The sequence below is a fragment of the Rattus rattus genome, chromosome 2, assembly GCF_011064425.1.
Source record: "Rattus rattus isolate New Zealand chromosome 2, Rrattus_CSIRO_v1, whole genome shotgun sequence".
Lineage (NCBI taxonomy): Eukaryota > Metazoa > Chordata > Mammalia > Rodentia > Muridae > Rattus > Rattus rattus.
The window spans coordinates 155,410,311-155,426,002 of NC_046155.1; the positions used below are offsets into that span (position 1 = coordinate 155,410,311).

Sequence of the window (15,692 nt, forward strand, 5' to 3'; positions counted from 1 at the left end):
TGCTCAAGCCTGGGCGATGCTGTGCCCCACAGGGAAAGCCCCCAAGCCACTCTTCATCCTTTGTTACTACTAGAGACATACCCTCCATGGGTTCCAGGGGGATACTCTGTAGCCTAGCCTTGGGGGCAGTCCCTACCCTTCTGTGGACAGACCCCTCCCCAGGAAGAAAAGGCTTAATATAACATCCCGCCACTTTCCTGGCTTCCAAGACTCAATAAAACCAGGCCAGCAGGCTAAGTATTCAGTGTCTGACTGCTTGTCATCTCTTCTGCCTCCAGTGTAGGGTCTGGTCTAGATGGAGTCGACCTTTCAGTTGTGTCTAACATTACTAAGCGTTGAGATCTGAACGTGTTCTTTGCCAGAGGAGACCCCTGTGCCATCGCTGACTTGGTCTGAGCCTTTTGTCTGCCTTTGTCTCAACCCCATCCCTTTATCCAACCATACATGGACCCCTATCCCTTGCGGATCTGCTTTGGGGTCCTGACCTTAGCTGGGTGGACTCCCAGCTCCAGACTCCAGAAGGTGAGAGAGTGTCAGAACTTGAACTCGTGTGCTGCATGGTGGGTTTTATTGAGACCAGGGGACATTGTGACATTCAGGGGTTTTCCTTCATAACTTTTTTTATCCAGGAGGTGAACTTAATAAGTTTGGCATAGATTGCTGGTGTTTTGGGTTTAGCGCATGGGGTAGCGCCCCCCGATGTGAGGCCTTGGAGCTCACCATCACAGATGAGGGGGCCTCCTGAGTCACCCTGAAAGAAGGAGAGGGACATGAGTAAGGTAGGAGTTGGGAGGTGGGATCTACTTGACATCTTGGAACTGATTTCAGAAGGAGGAAGGCAGGGGGCATCTAAGAGGCAGCTCTGGCCCGTAGGGGAGGGAACCCTGCTCTTGGGAGGCCATCTCTTACAGGGAGTGAGGGGTGGACAGGCCAGTCCCTGAAGCCAAGTCAATGAGGAGGAATAGTACCAGCTGCAGGGTCCTCCCCTCCCAGCTCTCATCACTTCCATAAGGAAGGAAGCCAAGCATCTGCTTAGACAGGGTGTGGAAGTGGGAATGGAGAACCTCAGTTCCCTCTCTCAGCCCTTCACCTCATTGCAGGGAGGGGCTGTCTCACCGTGCAAGTGTCTTTGCCCCCATCCATCTCTCCTGCACACAGCATGACATCTGTCACATTGTTTTTGTAGGTTTCGGTACACTTCTCATTAGACAGTAGGTGGATATTCACACACTGGAGATCATGACTTACTATCACTGTAGATCAGGAGGCAAGAGGGCCATGAGCATACCCCAGCCACATCCTGTCTGCCTCTCCCTCATACCCAGCTGTGTTTCCTGGCTTAGACTTACTCTCAGAGGGGTTGGTGCTGCCCCAGCCTGAGGCAAGGCAGGTGCTCCCCACCCTGGGCTCCTTAGTGGGCAGATCGATGACCTTCACACCACCTGTGATGTCAGCAGGCTTGCTGAGGTGGAGCAGCATCAGGTCATTGCTGTGGTCATGCACAGGTTCTTCGGTGTCGTTCCTCACGATGAGTGGGATGTAGTCAGGGTGTTGGAAGCTTTGGCTGACAAGCCGGCGCTGAGCAAAGGGTTCATCTTTAAATAGGTTGTTTCGGCCCAGCAAAACCTGGTAATTGCTGAGGGCAGGGAAGGAGATGGAGTGAATGAGAAGAGGCAACCAGGGAGATTGGGCAGAATACAGGGAAAGGGGGAGGAGTGAGGAAGGAAAGAAGAGAGTCAGACAGAAACACACACACACACACACACACACACACACTCAGAGACAGAGAGACAGAGACAGAGACAGATACAGAAGACAAGGGAAGAGGGGGCAGCAAGGAGGAGGAGGACTTGAGAGCTGCTCAGGTGCAGCTGGAACTGGGCTGAACTTCCCCAGTGGGTAAGGCCTGGCCCACAGCCCAAGTGTGAGCTCCCCTCCCCTAGCTCCCCTCCCCCACACCAGCATCCTGCTCTCCCTCTGTACTCAGTTACCTCACCCAGCTCCAGCTCTGACCAGCCCTTCCCTGTGTCCTGTGAGTGGACAGAAGGTCCTAAAGGCCGAGCTTCTCTGAGGAGAGCGAGGAATTCTCTCACACCATACATTCAGGCTCAACCTACATTCAGGGACATGACTTTGTATACTCAGGGACCTTTAGACCTGTTCTCCAGCATTGTCAGTAGTAATAAAAGAGGACACATGAGACCCAGACCCAGATGGGCCAAGACCCATGGAGGAATCACAGAGTGACAGATGGCCACAGAGACACTCAGATGTGAATACAGGCAGGAGACATGAACAGTAAGACAGAAAAGAAAGAACCAGGACTCGAACACAAGCCTGGAGAGAGGAGCAAAGAGACCCAGGAGGTCATGGACAGACCATGGGTCCTGCCTCACCTGGACCTCTTTAGACTTTGAGCCAGTCCCACCATCCTGCCCTTCAGTACCCCAGCCCATTCCTGTCCCCTCCCTTACTCACTTGCTATAGCAGTGGGCAGCCGTGATCACCCAGCTGGGGTCTATCAGGACACCCCCGCAGAGGTATTCATTGACGATAGCCACTTGCCAGGGTTGGGAATTCTTCTCACATTTATATCCTCCAACAACCCGAGACTGGCCGGGAGGTACAGTTTCTGTAATAGGTGCAGGGGGTTGGTTTATGGTTGGCACAGGTAGGGGGTATGGTTGTAGTTTTGGGTGACACAGTTGGGCAGGGCTGGGACATGGCCAGAGGGTGTGGGGAAGGGACTCAAGTATGGCTGATCCTCTGTAGGGAGATCAATGCTGTGGGGACGGAGATAACTCCTGACAGCCGAAATCAGGTTACAGGATGGCAGGTAGAGAGAGAGGGGGGGGGATTCCAGTTCATTCTCAGTCCAATGAGAGTGAAATCAGAGGCCAAGACACTTTGGCCTTTAAAATCTCTAGGGCTTGAGAAGACATCAGGGCCTTGGTTGGGTTTTGAGAATTCTGGAAAGGGTGAGGCCCCTAATAACTAGATTTGAGTGAATAAATGAATCCAGAAATGGGAGCTTGGGGATGATTTGGGGTTTCCTGGATTGGGCATGAAGTGCCCAGCTGGGATAGGAGAGAATGAGGGGTTTCCAGATCAAAGGCACAGGGTTAAGGCTTAGACGTGGACTCCTGTTAGGGTCTGTGGTGGAGATGATACCTATGAGGGTGGGGCTCCCTAAGAACAGAGTTTGAGACTGGAAAACAGTGGGAGAAGGAGACTCTGGGGGATGTGATAGAACAGTCCTTCTTCCCACGGAGTAGGCGGGGGCAAATGGTCAGGGTGTTGGTGAGGTTCAGGGTTCTCTTGGAGGCAGCCTCAAGACAGCAGAGGGGTGGAAAGGAGTTAAACAAGTCAGACCACTGTGAGGGAGAGAGGAGGACCCAGTTGGTGTGGGGGGCTAGGGTTAGGTGTTGGGGTCTTGGGATGTCCTGCACAGAATGGGAACTAGAGCTGTGCAGTGGGGTTCCAGCGAGACAGGACAGGAGCTGGTGGGGCTGGAAAGAACAAGGGGCCTGTGGCTGAGAGTGGGCAGCAGGGAGGGAAGAGTGGGCCAAAGCACTGCGTTAGGAAACAGGGAAGCTTGGCAATCATTTATCTGTAATCCCAGCACACAGAAGGCTGAGGCAGGAGAGTTGCCACAGACCAGAGAAAAGCCTGAATTACACCATGAGACACTAGCTCAGCGCTTATTCCCAAGAGCTGTGCAGAGATGGTTTGGTTGCTACAGTATTAGGACCTGAGCTGAACTCCCCAGAACCCAGGTAAGAGGTCAGGTGTGGCAGTGTGCACCTGTAACACCAAGGTGGAAGCAGCAGGAGTCCCCTGAGACCTTCCAGACAGCCAATTTAGTCTAAATGGAAAATCCCCATTCAGTGAGACCCTATCCAAGTGATCATTGAAGATCCTTGATGTCTATGTCTGGACTCTGAGAGCTGACTCCTCCTTCCCAAAACAGACTTAACCAAAAAGCCATTGAGAAGGGACATGTGCTGATCCCCAACACCAGAAAGGGTTAGGGGACTCATCGGATGTCAGAAGCCAATTTGGGAAGTGAAACTGTCAATAGAAACTGAGCACCTTGAGAAGATGGGGGACCAGTTGTCAGGATGTAGAGAGCACAGCTGAAGGCTGACAGCTGCTGGACAGCCAAGGGCTCTAGTGTGGGATTTGGGGAAGCTCCTGACACAGGGGTTGGAATCTTGGGCTCTAGGGAAAACAGCAAAATAGAGAGACAAGTGAGGTCCTAAGGTTCATCGGGGTTTGGAAAGATTCCTTGGAGAGACAGGAGAAACCCAGAGACAATCAGGTGGCTAAGGAAGGAGAAAGTTCTGGAAAATGGGAGGGAACAGGTGCCTGGCATGGGAGAGAGGACTCTGAGGGGCTTGGCAGTGTGCAGGAGAAGAGAGGGAGGAGCAGGTGGTGCTTTAGAATGTAGGTGGGGCCAGGAGAGAGGGAGAAAGGGATGTCCAGGGCCAAAAGCAGCATGAGTGTCAGGGCTCTGACCATGCCTACTTCTCCCCGTCTCACCAATTCGTCCCACGGACAGGAAGAGGAACAGGATCTGGAGCCACATGGTATCAGGTGTCCAGGAGAAGCAGGTGGTGATCTTGGCACTGAGGATTGTCCTTGGGGAGCCTTTAAAAACTCCTCGTTCTCCCCCCAGCCCCGCCCCTGCCCTGTTGGCACCCAGATGCTGGCCAAGGCCATATCCTTGCTGACTCAGGTGGATTCCCTGTTCTCACCCTCATGGCTGGGGGAGGGGAGGGCCCTATTGCACCTGCTGTCCAGTAGATCCTAGGTCACCCTGAATATCTTCCCAGGGATGAGATTGGGTGGGGCAGGCCTGTTGCTCCTGGACCTGTTCATGTTCTGTGGACCAAACACAGATAGCAAGGTCAGGGGTGATATTGAAGGGGTATGATACGTGTGCAGAGGAGCAAGTGACCCCCAAAACACAGCTCTAAGGAAGATCCTGTACCTCAAGACCAAGATGATCCTCAGAAATCAGCCATTAGAACAAATTCTTTGCATTGACAGCCAAGAAGTCTGCAAGCTCCCCACAGATACAAGTTTTGTTTTTTTGAGAATGCCAAAAATCTTGCCTTCTTTGACTTGGACTATGGATCACTGATTTTATTGTTCCTATTAGATGTTTGGGAGCTGGGTAATGGTGAACATCTTTAATCCTAGAACTTTGAAGCCAGAGGCAGGCAGATCTCTGTGATTTTAGGCTCTAATAATCTGTGATGTAGACCAACCTGGTCTACATAGTGAATTCCAGGACAGCCAGGATTATATATAAAACTGTCTCAAAACAAACCAATAAAACAAAATAAGATAAATAGAAGTTATGGTGCACATTACCACGGCCTGACCACTCTTTGATTCTAGAATATGAGATTTCAGGTTATGCCTGGGGAGTGTCACACGCCCTGAACAGTGTTGGACTCGCAATGACTTATTCTTGTTTCAAAGGTAAGGCTACCCAAGGTCCCATCCTTCAAAAGCCCAAAGATCTGGACTAACTGACTTCCCTGGGCAAGATTTTGCCCACTGCCCCTGCATGGTGGTCACACCTGTTACCTCAGCACTTGGGAAGTGGAGGCAGGAGGATCAGAAGTTCAAGGTCAGCTCAGCTACAGAACAAGTTCTAGGTCAGGCTGCATGAGACCTTGTCTTCTTAAGGAAGTGTGTGTGGGGATGGGTGGGATTGGGATGCAGGCCAAGTGGTGGACTCATTGCCTAGAATGCACGAGGCCCTGGGTTTGAGCCACAGAACTGTGTAAAACCAGGTGAGGTGGTGCATGCTTGTAGAACCAGCATGTGTGATGTGGAGGCAGGAGGATGAGAAGTTCACGGTCATCCTTGACTGACAGGAGGGAATAAATATATAAGTAAATATTTAGAGGTTGTCAAGATGGCTCAGTGGGTAAGGTGTCTGCTACCAAGCCTGACGTCCTTTAAATTCAATCCTGAGTGGCAGAAGGAAGCCAACTCTCGAAACATGTCCTGTGACAGCCACTCTCACCCACACAATAAAGACCTGCAAAAAAAAAATTATCTGAAATCTGTTGATTTCAATGATCAATATCAAAGGTTTCAGTGATCCTAAGAATCACAGGTTGGGGTCTCTGAGGAGAATCAGAAACTGGACTCCTGTATCCTTGATGGTAAAGCCACAGGCTTCAACCCTGAGACCTGGATGCAATCAGCAAGGCAGCTCACCGTGTCCAAGCCTGGATTGTGTGTCACCAACGCAGCCAAGGCAAAGAGAACATTTCCCTTACTGGCTTGGCCACCGGGAATCCTAGAACTAATGGTGGATCTTGGAAATCTAGATTTAGGTCCTCTTACTGGGGTGCACAGCTCATGAGTGTGGACAAAGTGCCAGACACAGTTCTGATCGGCTAAGATGCACAGCTCATTTAATCCTCACAGACACCCTAGGAGACATGTGCTGTGGTCACTTAGGTCACAGATGGGAAAACCAAGGATGAGTGAGGTCACACCCCTGATCCCTGATTCCACATCTAATTCAAATGAGCAAAGCCATACCTGAAGCCGTGTACCATCTCCCAAGGAAGGGGTCTTTGGGTAACATGCAACACTAGACTTTGTATCCTAGTCCTCCACACATTTCCCATCATGCCCTGTAGGGCTTTGGCTTAGTGCTGCTTATATTCATTGCAAAATTCTGTACCCCAAGACCTGTTGATTCAAGACCAGTAGATCCTCATGTACCAGCTTTTGTTGTACAAACCTTGCCCCCAAGTTATCCTTGATTGGTTAATAAAGATGCCTACAGCCTATAGGCAGAATAGAGATAGGCAGGTCTGGAAAATCCTGGGCTTGGAGTCTCAGGCAGGGACCATGAGAAGAAAAGGATATGGGAGAAGGAAGAAGTAGTCATTGGGTAGGTGGTTCATGAGCACATGTCCACGAGGGCCAGCCCCTTGCAGTAGGAGTGGCCCAGGTGGAACATGGAGAGTCACACCTTGGGGTCATTGACAGGGAAGTAGACAAAAGAGCATAGAGGGCTGATATCTGTCCAGCGTAGTGCTTTCAGGCTTATTGTAAATATCAATGTTTTGAGACTTTTATTTGGGAACTAAATGGTCTAAGGTGATGTAGAAACCCCCAAATATTATTTACCACAATACCCTAAAGAAAGAAAGTCACACTCTTACAGAGAAAATTGGATGAGCACTATGGATCAACCCTATTTTTTTTCTTTTTTAACAGAAGGTTTCTCTGTGTTGCCCTGGCTATCCTGGAACACAATTTGTAGTCCAGGTGGGCCTCAAAGTCAGAGATCTACTTGCCTCTGATTCTTGAGTGCTGGGATCAAAGACCCACGCTACCACCCTACCAACACTGTTTTCTTCATGCTAAGCAGGTGATACCAGCAGGGGAGAAGCCCTGGATAACAGTGTATGTTGATATGCAGAGGGGCTCAGCTTTCTCAGGTAGGAATGAGGGAGATTCTTAGTCAAAGTCCCAGGTGGTCCTTGAGGGACATAGATGGTGGGCCAATGAGTCAGTTCCTTCTCATATTTTTCCAGATCCACTCCATGTAGCTGCAGACTTTTGTGTAGACTCCAGGCTTGGTGGTAGTATCACAGGGGACATCACCCCAGGATACAATGCCCTGCAGGCACCCTGCAGACCAAGGGTCCTCCAGAGTCACCCTGTGGACATAAGGAGGGGTTTTCCTCAACATTTCATTCCATGTAGTGAGAGGATGCACACCTGCTCCTCCTGTCTCAACCTCCTGAGTGCTGGGGCGACAGGTGTGCACCGCCCTGCCTGTTGTCTGTGGTGCTGGAGATGGAAGCCAGGTAACTCTACCAACAACCGAGTTACACCCAACCCACTGTCCCCCTTGCTCTAACCAACCACTACTTTTCATCAGTGAAATCCCCAGCCAACCCCAGCCCAGGAACTCAAACCTTAACTCAAATCAGTCCAAGTCTCCGCTGATTCAACACAACCCAAGAGAACTCAGTCCCCCATGTTCAGTACCCAGCCCCACTCGGTTCAAATCAGATGCCCTCCAAAATCTAAATATCATCCTCATCCAAAGCCAAACTAAAGCTGTGCTCTTTAAATACAACCCAACTCTGATCATTGCTTATTTTTTTTACCCATTCCACACACCTATGACATCCAATGCCAACAACAATATCTCCCCATCCTGAGTCAAAATAAACTCCCTGCCTCCATGCCTTCCCAGACCATATAATCTATTCCATGCCCACATCTCTATCCCACTTTCAACCTCACCATGATTCTAACTGATCCTGGAACTTCATCCATAGCTAAGCACAGCATTTTCTCTGTCCCAAAGCAAAGAAAATTCAAGTAACCCTACTTGTCCTATTCTGTCTGAATACAGCTTCCAAGGTGACACAGCCTAGGATCGTCTGAGGCGTCTCAATTGAGAGGTTGCCCAGAGCGTGTCTGTGGGAAGTTGTCTTGATTGCTGGTCAAATGTCGGAGGATCCAGCCCACTGTGGGCACCATCCCTAGGCAAATTGGCCTCGGCTGTGTAAGAAATTGAGAGATGTCTCACTGATTAAGAGCACTGGCTGTTCTTGTCTAGGACCCAGGTTTGGTTCCCAGCACCCACAAGGATGTTCAGACCATCTGCAATTTCAATCTCAAGGCCATCTTCTGACCTTCCTGTGCACTACACACTTGTGATGCACAGACAGACATACATGCAGGGGAAATACTCATACACAAGAGGGAGACAGGTGGGGCTAGCTGAACAGGAGTCAGTGAGCAAGCCAGCGATGGTTTCTGCTGTGGTTCACCCTTGATTTCCTGCCCTGACTTCCCTCAATGTCAAAGTGTAAGGTGTAAGCTAAATATATTCCTTCCTCCCCAAGATGCTTTTGGTCAGAGTATTTTATCACAGCAACAGTGAATCAAGCTAGGATACATCCCATTCTCTCCTTTTACCCAGGAGTCTGTGCCACCGACCTCAACACAGTCACACACAATGGTGGGCAGCAGGCAACCTGGGTCGTCCTTGTTGCAAGATGCATCACAGGTAATGATGATGGTGGCACAATGCAATGTATCAGGGAGTCTCACTGAGGAGAACATTCAATCCCTTTGTTCCTTGTCCCCTCCATTCAAGAAACCCAGAGGACAGCATTGCTGGAATTCCTACACCCAGTCTCATCCTTCCAGTCACCTTGTGACTTGTGACTCCCCATGGCTCCAGGGTTGTTGCCTGATAACAGGCCCTATCACCTGACACCGCGCAGACCTCACCAGTGAAGGGAAGCAACATGTGAGCAGAGCCACAGGACTCACCTGGGGTGTTAGTCTGGCAGGCTGGAAAAGTCCCAACATCATGATGCCAAGCTGGTGGGGGTGAGCCTGGTAGCCTGGATGTGGGATGATGCGAGAGACAGAGCACAGTTGTTCTTGGCCATCGAACTTTTGAAGGTTGTGCTCACCCAGGCGCACTCTCATGAAGCTGGGTGAGTGAATAAGAGTAGACAAAGTGGTCAGAGTGGATATCCTGGGATTTTCTGAGCCCTTTTTTTGTTTTCTCAAGTCCAAGCATGACCCCTTCAGAGCCCAGTAGTTTCTGCATGTGATGGTTCATGCATTTAACCCCAACACTTGGGAGGCAGAGGCAGGTGGATTTCTCTAAATTGTGGACTAGCCTGGTCTACACTGCACTCTAGAGCAAATGAGGTTACAGAGTGAGACTCTGCCTCAAAAAACAAACCAACAAACAAACAAAATCAAAACAATGAAAGGAAGAAAACCAGGAGTCCCACATGTGGTACAAAAGTGGAACTTAGGCTCCAGGGTTGGCCCCTTTCCTTCCTTCAGAATAGAAAGTGTTCACTGCCTAGACCCCTTTCCACCAGGGGTCCAAAAGATGGGGCATTCGTAGCCTTCTCTTTCTCCTTTAGGAACCCACAGGGGCAGAATCCACTCCCTCCCCACCCAGGGCCTTCACCTCCAGCCTACCCATCCTTCAGAAACCAAGAACTTGGGTTACTTCCCCACCAAAGCCACAGTCTATGCATCCCAAACCTAGAAGTTTCCAGTTGTCCTCACACACCCCGGCCCCCATACCCTTCCTTTATACCGGGTTTGGCAGTGGGCAGCAGTCAACACCCAGTGAGGGGAGATGAGGAATGCACCACAATTGAAGCGGCACGCACGAAGAGGGCCACTTGCCATGGCTGCGAATGAGGCACACACTCCTCGCCTTCTAGCACCTTGTCACCATCCTGCGCTGTGGAGAGATACAGGTAGAAGAGCTCTCCTCATCTCTGGATTTTCAGGATTCCTGCCTCCTCCTCACCCTATCTTCACAGGCAACGCCCAGGTCATTGGTTCATTAAGAAATTGCTAGGTGTGTCAGAGCTCCTCCTATTAAAAAAAATTTAAAAATAAAAAAAAAAGAAAGAAAGAAAGAAATCCCTGCTTAGATTTGCAGATGGCTCCTCAGTTAGGTGCTTGCTGCCTGAAGACCAAGTTTGGATCCCTAGCAACCTGTGTGTACACATGCGCCTATGAGGTCAGAGGACAGTCTCAGTGTCATTCTCAAGAACTGGGATAGATTACTCTCAGTGAACCTGTGCTCACTGACTGTGCTAGGCTGGCTGGACAGTGACCCTCGGGAACCCACTGGGTCTACCACTCCACACCCAGTGCTGCATTATGGCTTCTGACAGGTTCTGAGGGTCAAATCCAGATCCATAAACCTGTACAGTAAGCAGCTCACTGACTGGACTCTCACTGACTGACCTGTCTCCCCAGCCAGATGTTGGACTCTTAGTGTTTGTTTTTCTCAATACTAAAACATGGGTATGGTCATGAAACTCAGAAGGGGCCTACAGGTATCTGTGTGTGGTGAATTGTGCCTGAAGCATTCTAAGCCCTTGAAGCACTGTGAATTGATTCCTTCACTCAGTGTTTTGAGGAAAGGTCTCACTCTGTTGCACAGCCTGGCTTAAAAATTGTAATGTAACTGGGGCAGTCTGAACGCATGACAGTCTTCTCTATTCGTTCTCTTAGGTTCTGGGATTACACTTGTTACTTTAAACAAAGGACACCCATTTATTTATGGGGTGTCCATGAGGATGTTCAGGTTGGTGATGGTAGGTATGGCTGAAGTATGACAGACATCTGTGCAGATCTAGCTACAACAACAAATCCACAATTTAAAGTCTGGGGACATGACTCAGTGGGTAAAGTCCTTGCCTTCCATCCACAAGGACACAGGTTCAATCCCAAGCACTCCAGTAAAAAGTCAGGCATTGTGGTGCGTGCTTATAACTCCATAAGCTACACTGCCTGGAGGCAATGAGATCCCTGGAGCTCCCCTGGGCTAACCAGTGAGCATTGTGCCTCTGGCAAGGTCTGTGTCAAAAAACTGAGGTGGGGCTGGAGCAATGGCTCACTGGTTAAGAGCACAGGCTGCTCTCACAGAGGATCCAGTGTCAATTTCCAGCAACCACATGGTAGCCCATGACTATCTGTAATTCCAGTTCCAGGGATCTGATGGCCTTTTCTGACCTCTGTGGGCACCAGGCACAGACATGGTGCACATACATGAATGCTGACAAAATATTTCTACACATAAAATAATAAAATAAAACAAAGCAGGCAGTGCCTGACATGCATGTGCACATACTGGATGTGTATACACGTGCACACAAAGAAAAAAATGTGTTTTACTCACAACCCATTTTGTAGAACTCAGGAACCAGATACTAACCTATAGGGGGAATACTCATATATGGACATTTCTCCACCAACCCAGATCACATACAGATACCACCAGATACAGAGCTGAGATTTCAAGTTCCAAGACAACTAGCAGGAGAGCATAGATGGGGGAATAGGACCACTAATGTTTAAGGAAACTCTTTGAAGTTCATAAGGGGTGGGATGACCTTGATCCTGCCTCTGGACAGCAACACAAAACACACACACACACACACACACACACACACACACACACAGAGAGACAGACAGACAGACAGACAGACACAGTTCTGATCTGCTAAGATCACAACTCATTTAATCTTCAGAGACACCCTAGGAGACATGTGTTATGGACACTTAGTTCACAGATGGGAAAACCAAGGATGAGTGAGAAACAGGGAGACAGAGAGAGAGACAGAGACAGAGAGAAAGAGAGACAGAGAGAGACAGAGATAGAGACAGACACCCATAGAGACTAATATAATCAAGACACTACAGCAATGTTCTTGCCCCACTCCTCAAAGGTCAAGATCATGACAGACACCTACTCCTGTGCTGGACTGATACAACCAAGCCATCTGTCTACACTCTGCCCTCTGCCTTCCAAGGTCAGGAATAAAGCCAAGGACTTGAGAGTCTGTGGGAGTGCTGATGTGGCAGTTGAGGGGCTTAACAGAGGAAGGTGAGGTCGCCCTGTGGAGGAGGGCACTGGCTGAACAGCTGGGCATTGAGCTGCACCCAGCCGGTCCCAGCTGGAGGAGGGTGGAGGCTCTGGCTGGGTGCAGCAGACAGCTGAGGCAGAGCCTAGGGCGAGCCCAAGGGGAGGCTTGGCCACCATGGGGAAATGCTGAGAGCCCTGGGCAGAGGTCATGTGGGGAACAGGAGGATCGTTAATGGACACCCCTCCAGATTTCTGAAGGACAGAAAGCATCAGGTTACATTGAAAATTTCCACAAGATGTGTGATAGAGTTTGGTCTGTGGTTGAACTGTCACCCAGGGTGACCTTGCTTTAATGGCCATCTCTGAGTCCAACCTGCTCCTTAGTAAACGAAGGCAATAGTGACTGTCCTTCCACAGTGTGGGTCCCAAACTCCATTATTCAGGCCTAAGAGCAGGTACAATCTGTGTCATCTCAAAAGTTCCGACCTTATTTTGGCTGACAGGTTTTCTCACTAAATATGGAACTTAGAGTTTGGCTGGACTGGATGGCCAGCAAGCACCAGGGATCCCCCTGTCTCCACCTCCCAGCTCTGGAGTTTATAGGCATGCAGCTGGGCTTTCCATGTGGGTATTGGGGATGTAAACTCAGACACCCATGCTTACACAGCAAATGCTTACACAGTAAGTGCTGTGTCCACTGGGCTTGCCCCAAGCCCTCTGCCTCACATGGTCGATGTGTGGGAATAGCTGTGCCTGGAGTGTCCAAATTGTCCCATCTTCTTCACACACCTCATAGAGAACTACACTGGATTCTTAGGGAGGATACTTGGCTCCTTCCTAGGGTTGAGAAACTAGACTTGCAGTGTTGGGAAACTGGTAGCCCCAGGATTCAAACCTATGTCCTGAGCTCTTGGTGTCTCAACCATCCTGACTGCTTGTCCCATGTGTCACCTACATGATGTGATTGGTACATCAAAATAACTGTCATAGCTATAAAGCTCTTGAGGCCCAGAGAGGTAAAAGAGTTTTCCCCCAAGGTTACACAGCAATAAAGATCATCCTGGGAACTAAGGTTCAAGGGCTGAGGTGGCCCATAACTTCTGTTGACTCAGGATCGAGGATTCAGGGATATTTATCTGGTGGCTCAGAAGGAAATGAGAATAGGGGTCTGTAGGAAAGGTATGAGCTGAAAAGTCCAAAGGTGCAGATACTCTGGGGAAATAGGCACCCTTTCCAGCAGACCAGTACCTGACTTTGGTGCCCCTCACCTGCAGCCACCAGCAAGATGAAAGCAAGGAGAAGTCAATTGTAGAATAAGCTCCTGCACTTAGCGATCTGAGGGTCTTGACAAAAACTGGGGAAAGGCTGGATCCATCTGTCCCCATAACCCTTCTTAGACACAAGTATCCCTGTGTAGAACACACTTTTCTTTTGTCTTTTGTCACAGTGTTTTTCTACATGTCCCAGGCTGGCCTCAAACTCATGATCCTCCAGCCTCAGCCTCCTGACTATTGAGAGGACAGTTGTACAGCATGATGCTTGACTGAGAGATCTACTTTTACTGATCTGCCTTCCGTCTCCCGCAGCCTCCACCTGTGTTCCCTCCTGGTCACTATCTCTGGAGGGGCCTCTGTGCCTTCCAGAATTGGCAGACCCCAGTGTTATTCAATAGCCTCTGTGTCTCTCTCTCATTCCCATGGCCCTTGATCAGGACTCTATCCAGCTTCCCATGAGTCCCGTTTAGTCTAGTACTCTGTAGTCTGCCTCATACATAAATCCCTAGAGAGCTAACCTCTCTCATTCCCTTATTTCTTTCCTCTCTTCTGCTCTAAATTAGGTAATTGAAATGAGCCACACACACTCCTTACCCCTTACTGGTGGATTCTACAAATGCCCTCTACCACCAAGCTACATGCCCAACTCTCTTTTTACTATTCATTTTGGGGCAGTGTCTCACTAAGTTACCCAGGTTAGCCTTGAACTCTCCACCTTCATGCCTTAGGCTCTCAGGTGTTGAATGACAGGCTTTCACTACCCCATCTGCCTTTTTAGAGCAGAGATGAGCAATCCTTTCTCCCATCAAGCCTCACATGAACTTCTGATAGCCCCTAAATAAAGTCCCATGTCCTCAGCAGGAGTTAGAAAGGCTGAAGTTCCTCCTCCCCTTCCAACCTGCTCAGCTGGGTCTCTGTGACCTTGCCCTAGGCATAGCCAGTGCTGGACTTCAGCCTGCAGTTTCACACCCAGACTGCTCAACTTGTCCCAACTCTTGAACTTCTCTGTCACCTCTTCCCTTCCAGACTCTCTGTGGTGTCTCCTCATCAGACTGAGAACTCCTTCTAAGCAGATGCCACCAGAGTGACCCTGAATTCGAAGGTACCACCCAGTGTTAGAGTCTGGCCCATGGAGAGACCTCAGGAAGTTTGGGGGAGTGAATTCAAGTCCTTCTCATCTTGCTATTTACTCTTTCAACTCATCTTGAAAGACTATGCATGCCTTGGAAGACCAAGACATGGTCTCAAAATTCTATGGCATCTGTCCTGCCCCTGCATGGTAGCAGTGCCTACAGATACTGAGACCTGGCTGCTCCCCACTCCTTATCCTTGAGGAGATTGGAGTCAGGTCAGACCCTCCAGTCTGCAGTCTCCCCAGCGTGAGACGAATAAGAGAGGTTGTTCGGAACTGACTTGACCTGTGGTATCTGCTGACCATGTTCTTGTCTCCAAGACAACTGTTTTCAGGGATGAGCTCCCGTTTCACCCTGTCCCTTAGTCCCCACTCACCTAGGCTTTTCTAGAAGCTTCAAGACATTTTCTTGGTTCAAATTCAACTTAAAAGCAAAAGGAAAAAAAAACAGAGGACACAAATCCCTTGACAACTGGTCATCCATGGTAGTATTTGCCTCCTGGACACCAAAGCATTTATAGGGTCCCCTCTCCTCTCCCACCCTCTTTCCCAAGTTTCTCACAAAGCTCTCACCCCCACTGGGTCCTCCAGTGATATCCTGGGCAGCTGGGATTCCAGAAGGGGAGCAGTCACCCGAAAGCCTACATTTATAAGCTCCTAGCCCAGCCTGGGTCTCGGGGTGGGGCTGCGTAGAGTGGAGAGGGAAAGAGGCAGTGGAGGGTCAGGTTTACAGGCCTTACACCATGGTGACGGGTGGGATGTGAGACTAGGTGCTTCTAATGAGCATTTATTAGTCTGAAGACATTGTCCCTGTCTGCAAGGAAGAATCCGCCCAGGGGCAGATGTTGGCTTTATGGGACAAACC

General features: G+C 49.7%; 1 protein-coding gene and 1 pseudogene across 3 annotated transcripts; both read right to left on the bottom strand.

Moving 5' to 3' along the window:
- Window positions 1-549: 549 nt before the first annotated feature.
- Window positions 550-4,618, bottom strand: LOC116894355 (tonin). 3 transcript variants are annotated; one of them, XM_032896056.1, is made up of 5 exons: window positions 4,543-4,618; window positions 2,479-2,632; window positions 1,350-1,636; window positions 1,117-1,253; window positions 550-751 (listed from the first exon to the last, which is right to left on the bottom strand). In XM_032896056.1, exons 1-5 carry the CDS (start codon window positions 4,586-4,588, stop codon window positions 596-598), a joined length of 780 nt encoding a protein of 259 aa, XP_032751947.1. In that variant the 5' UTR covers window positions 4,589-4,618; the 3' UTR covers window positions 550-595. The 3 variants fall into 3 exon arrangements, with proteins under 3 accessions (XP_032751947.1, XP_032751946.1, XP_032751948.1); XM_032896055.1 differs by having other exon boundaries at window positions 1,350-1,645; window positions 4,543-4,588; XM_032896057.1 differs by having other exon boundaries at window positions 552-751; window positions 1,117-1,243; window positions 1,340-1,636; window positions 4,543-4,598.
- A 2,934-nt stretch (window positions 4,619-7,552) lies between these two features.
- On the bottom strand, window positions 7,553-13,717 carry LOC116893331 (annotated as a pseudogene).
- Between the last annotated feature and the right edge of the window lie 1,975 nt (window positions 13,718-15,692).

Bases quoted from the DNA above. Each gene is read 5' to 3' on its own strand.
- LOC116894355 (XM_032896055.1), bottom strand. From the start codon at position 4,588: ATGTGGCTCCAGATCCTGTTCCTCTTCCTGTCCGTGGGACGAATTG. The intron at 1,254-1,349 runs GTAAGTCTAAGC...CCTGATCTACAG, and splicing joins CAGCACCAACCCCTCTGAGA to TGATAGTAAGTCATGATCTC. The intron at 752-1,116 runs GTGAGACAGCCC...TCCTTCTTTCAG, and splicing joins GGGGCAAAGACACTTGCACG to GGTGACTCAGGAGGCCCCCT.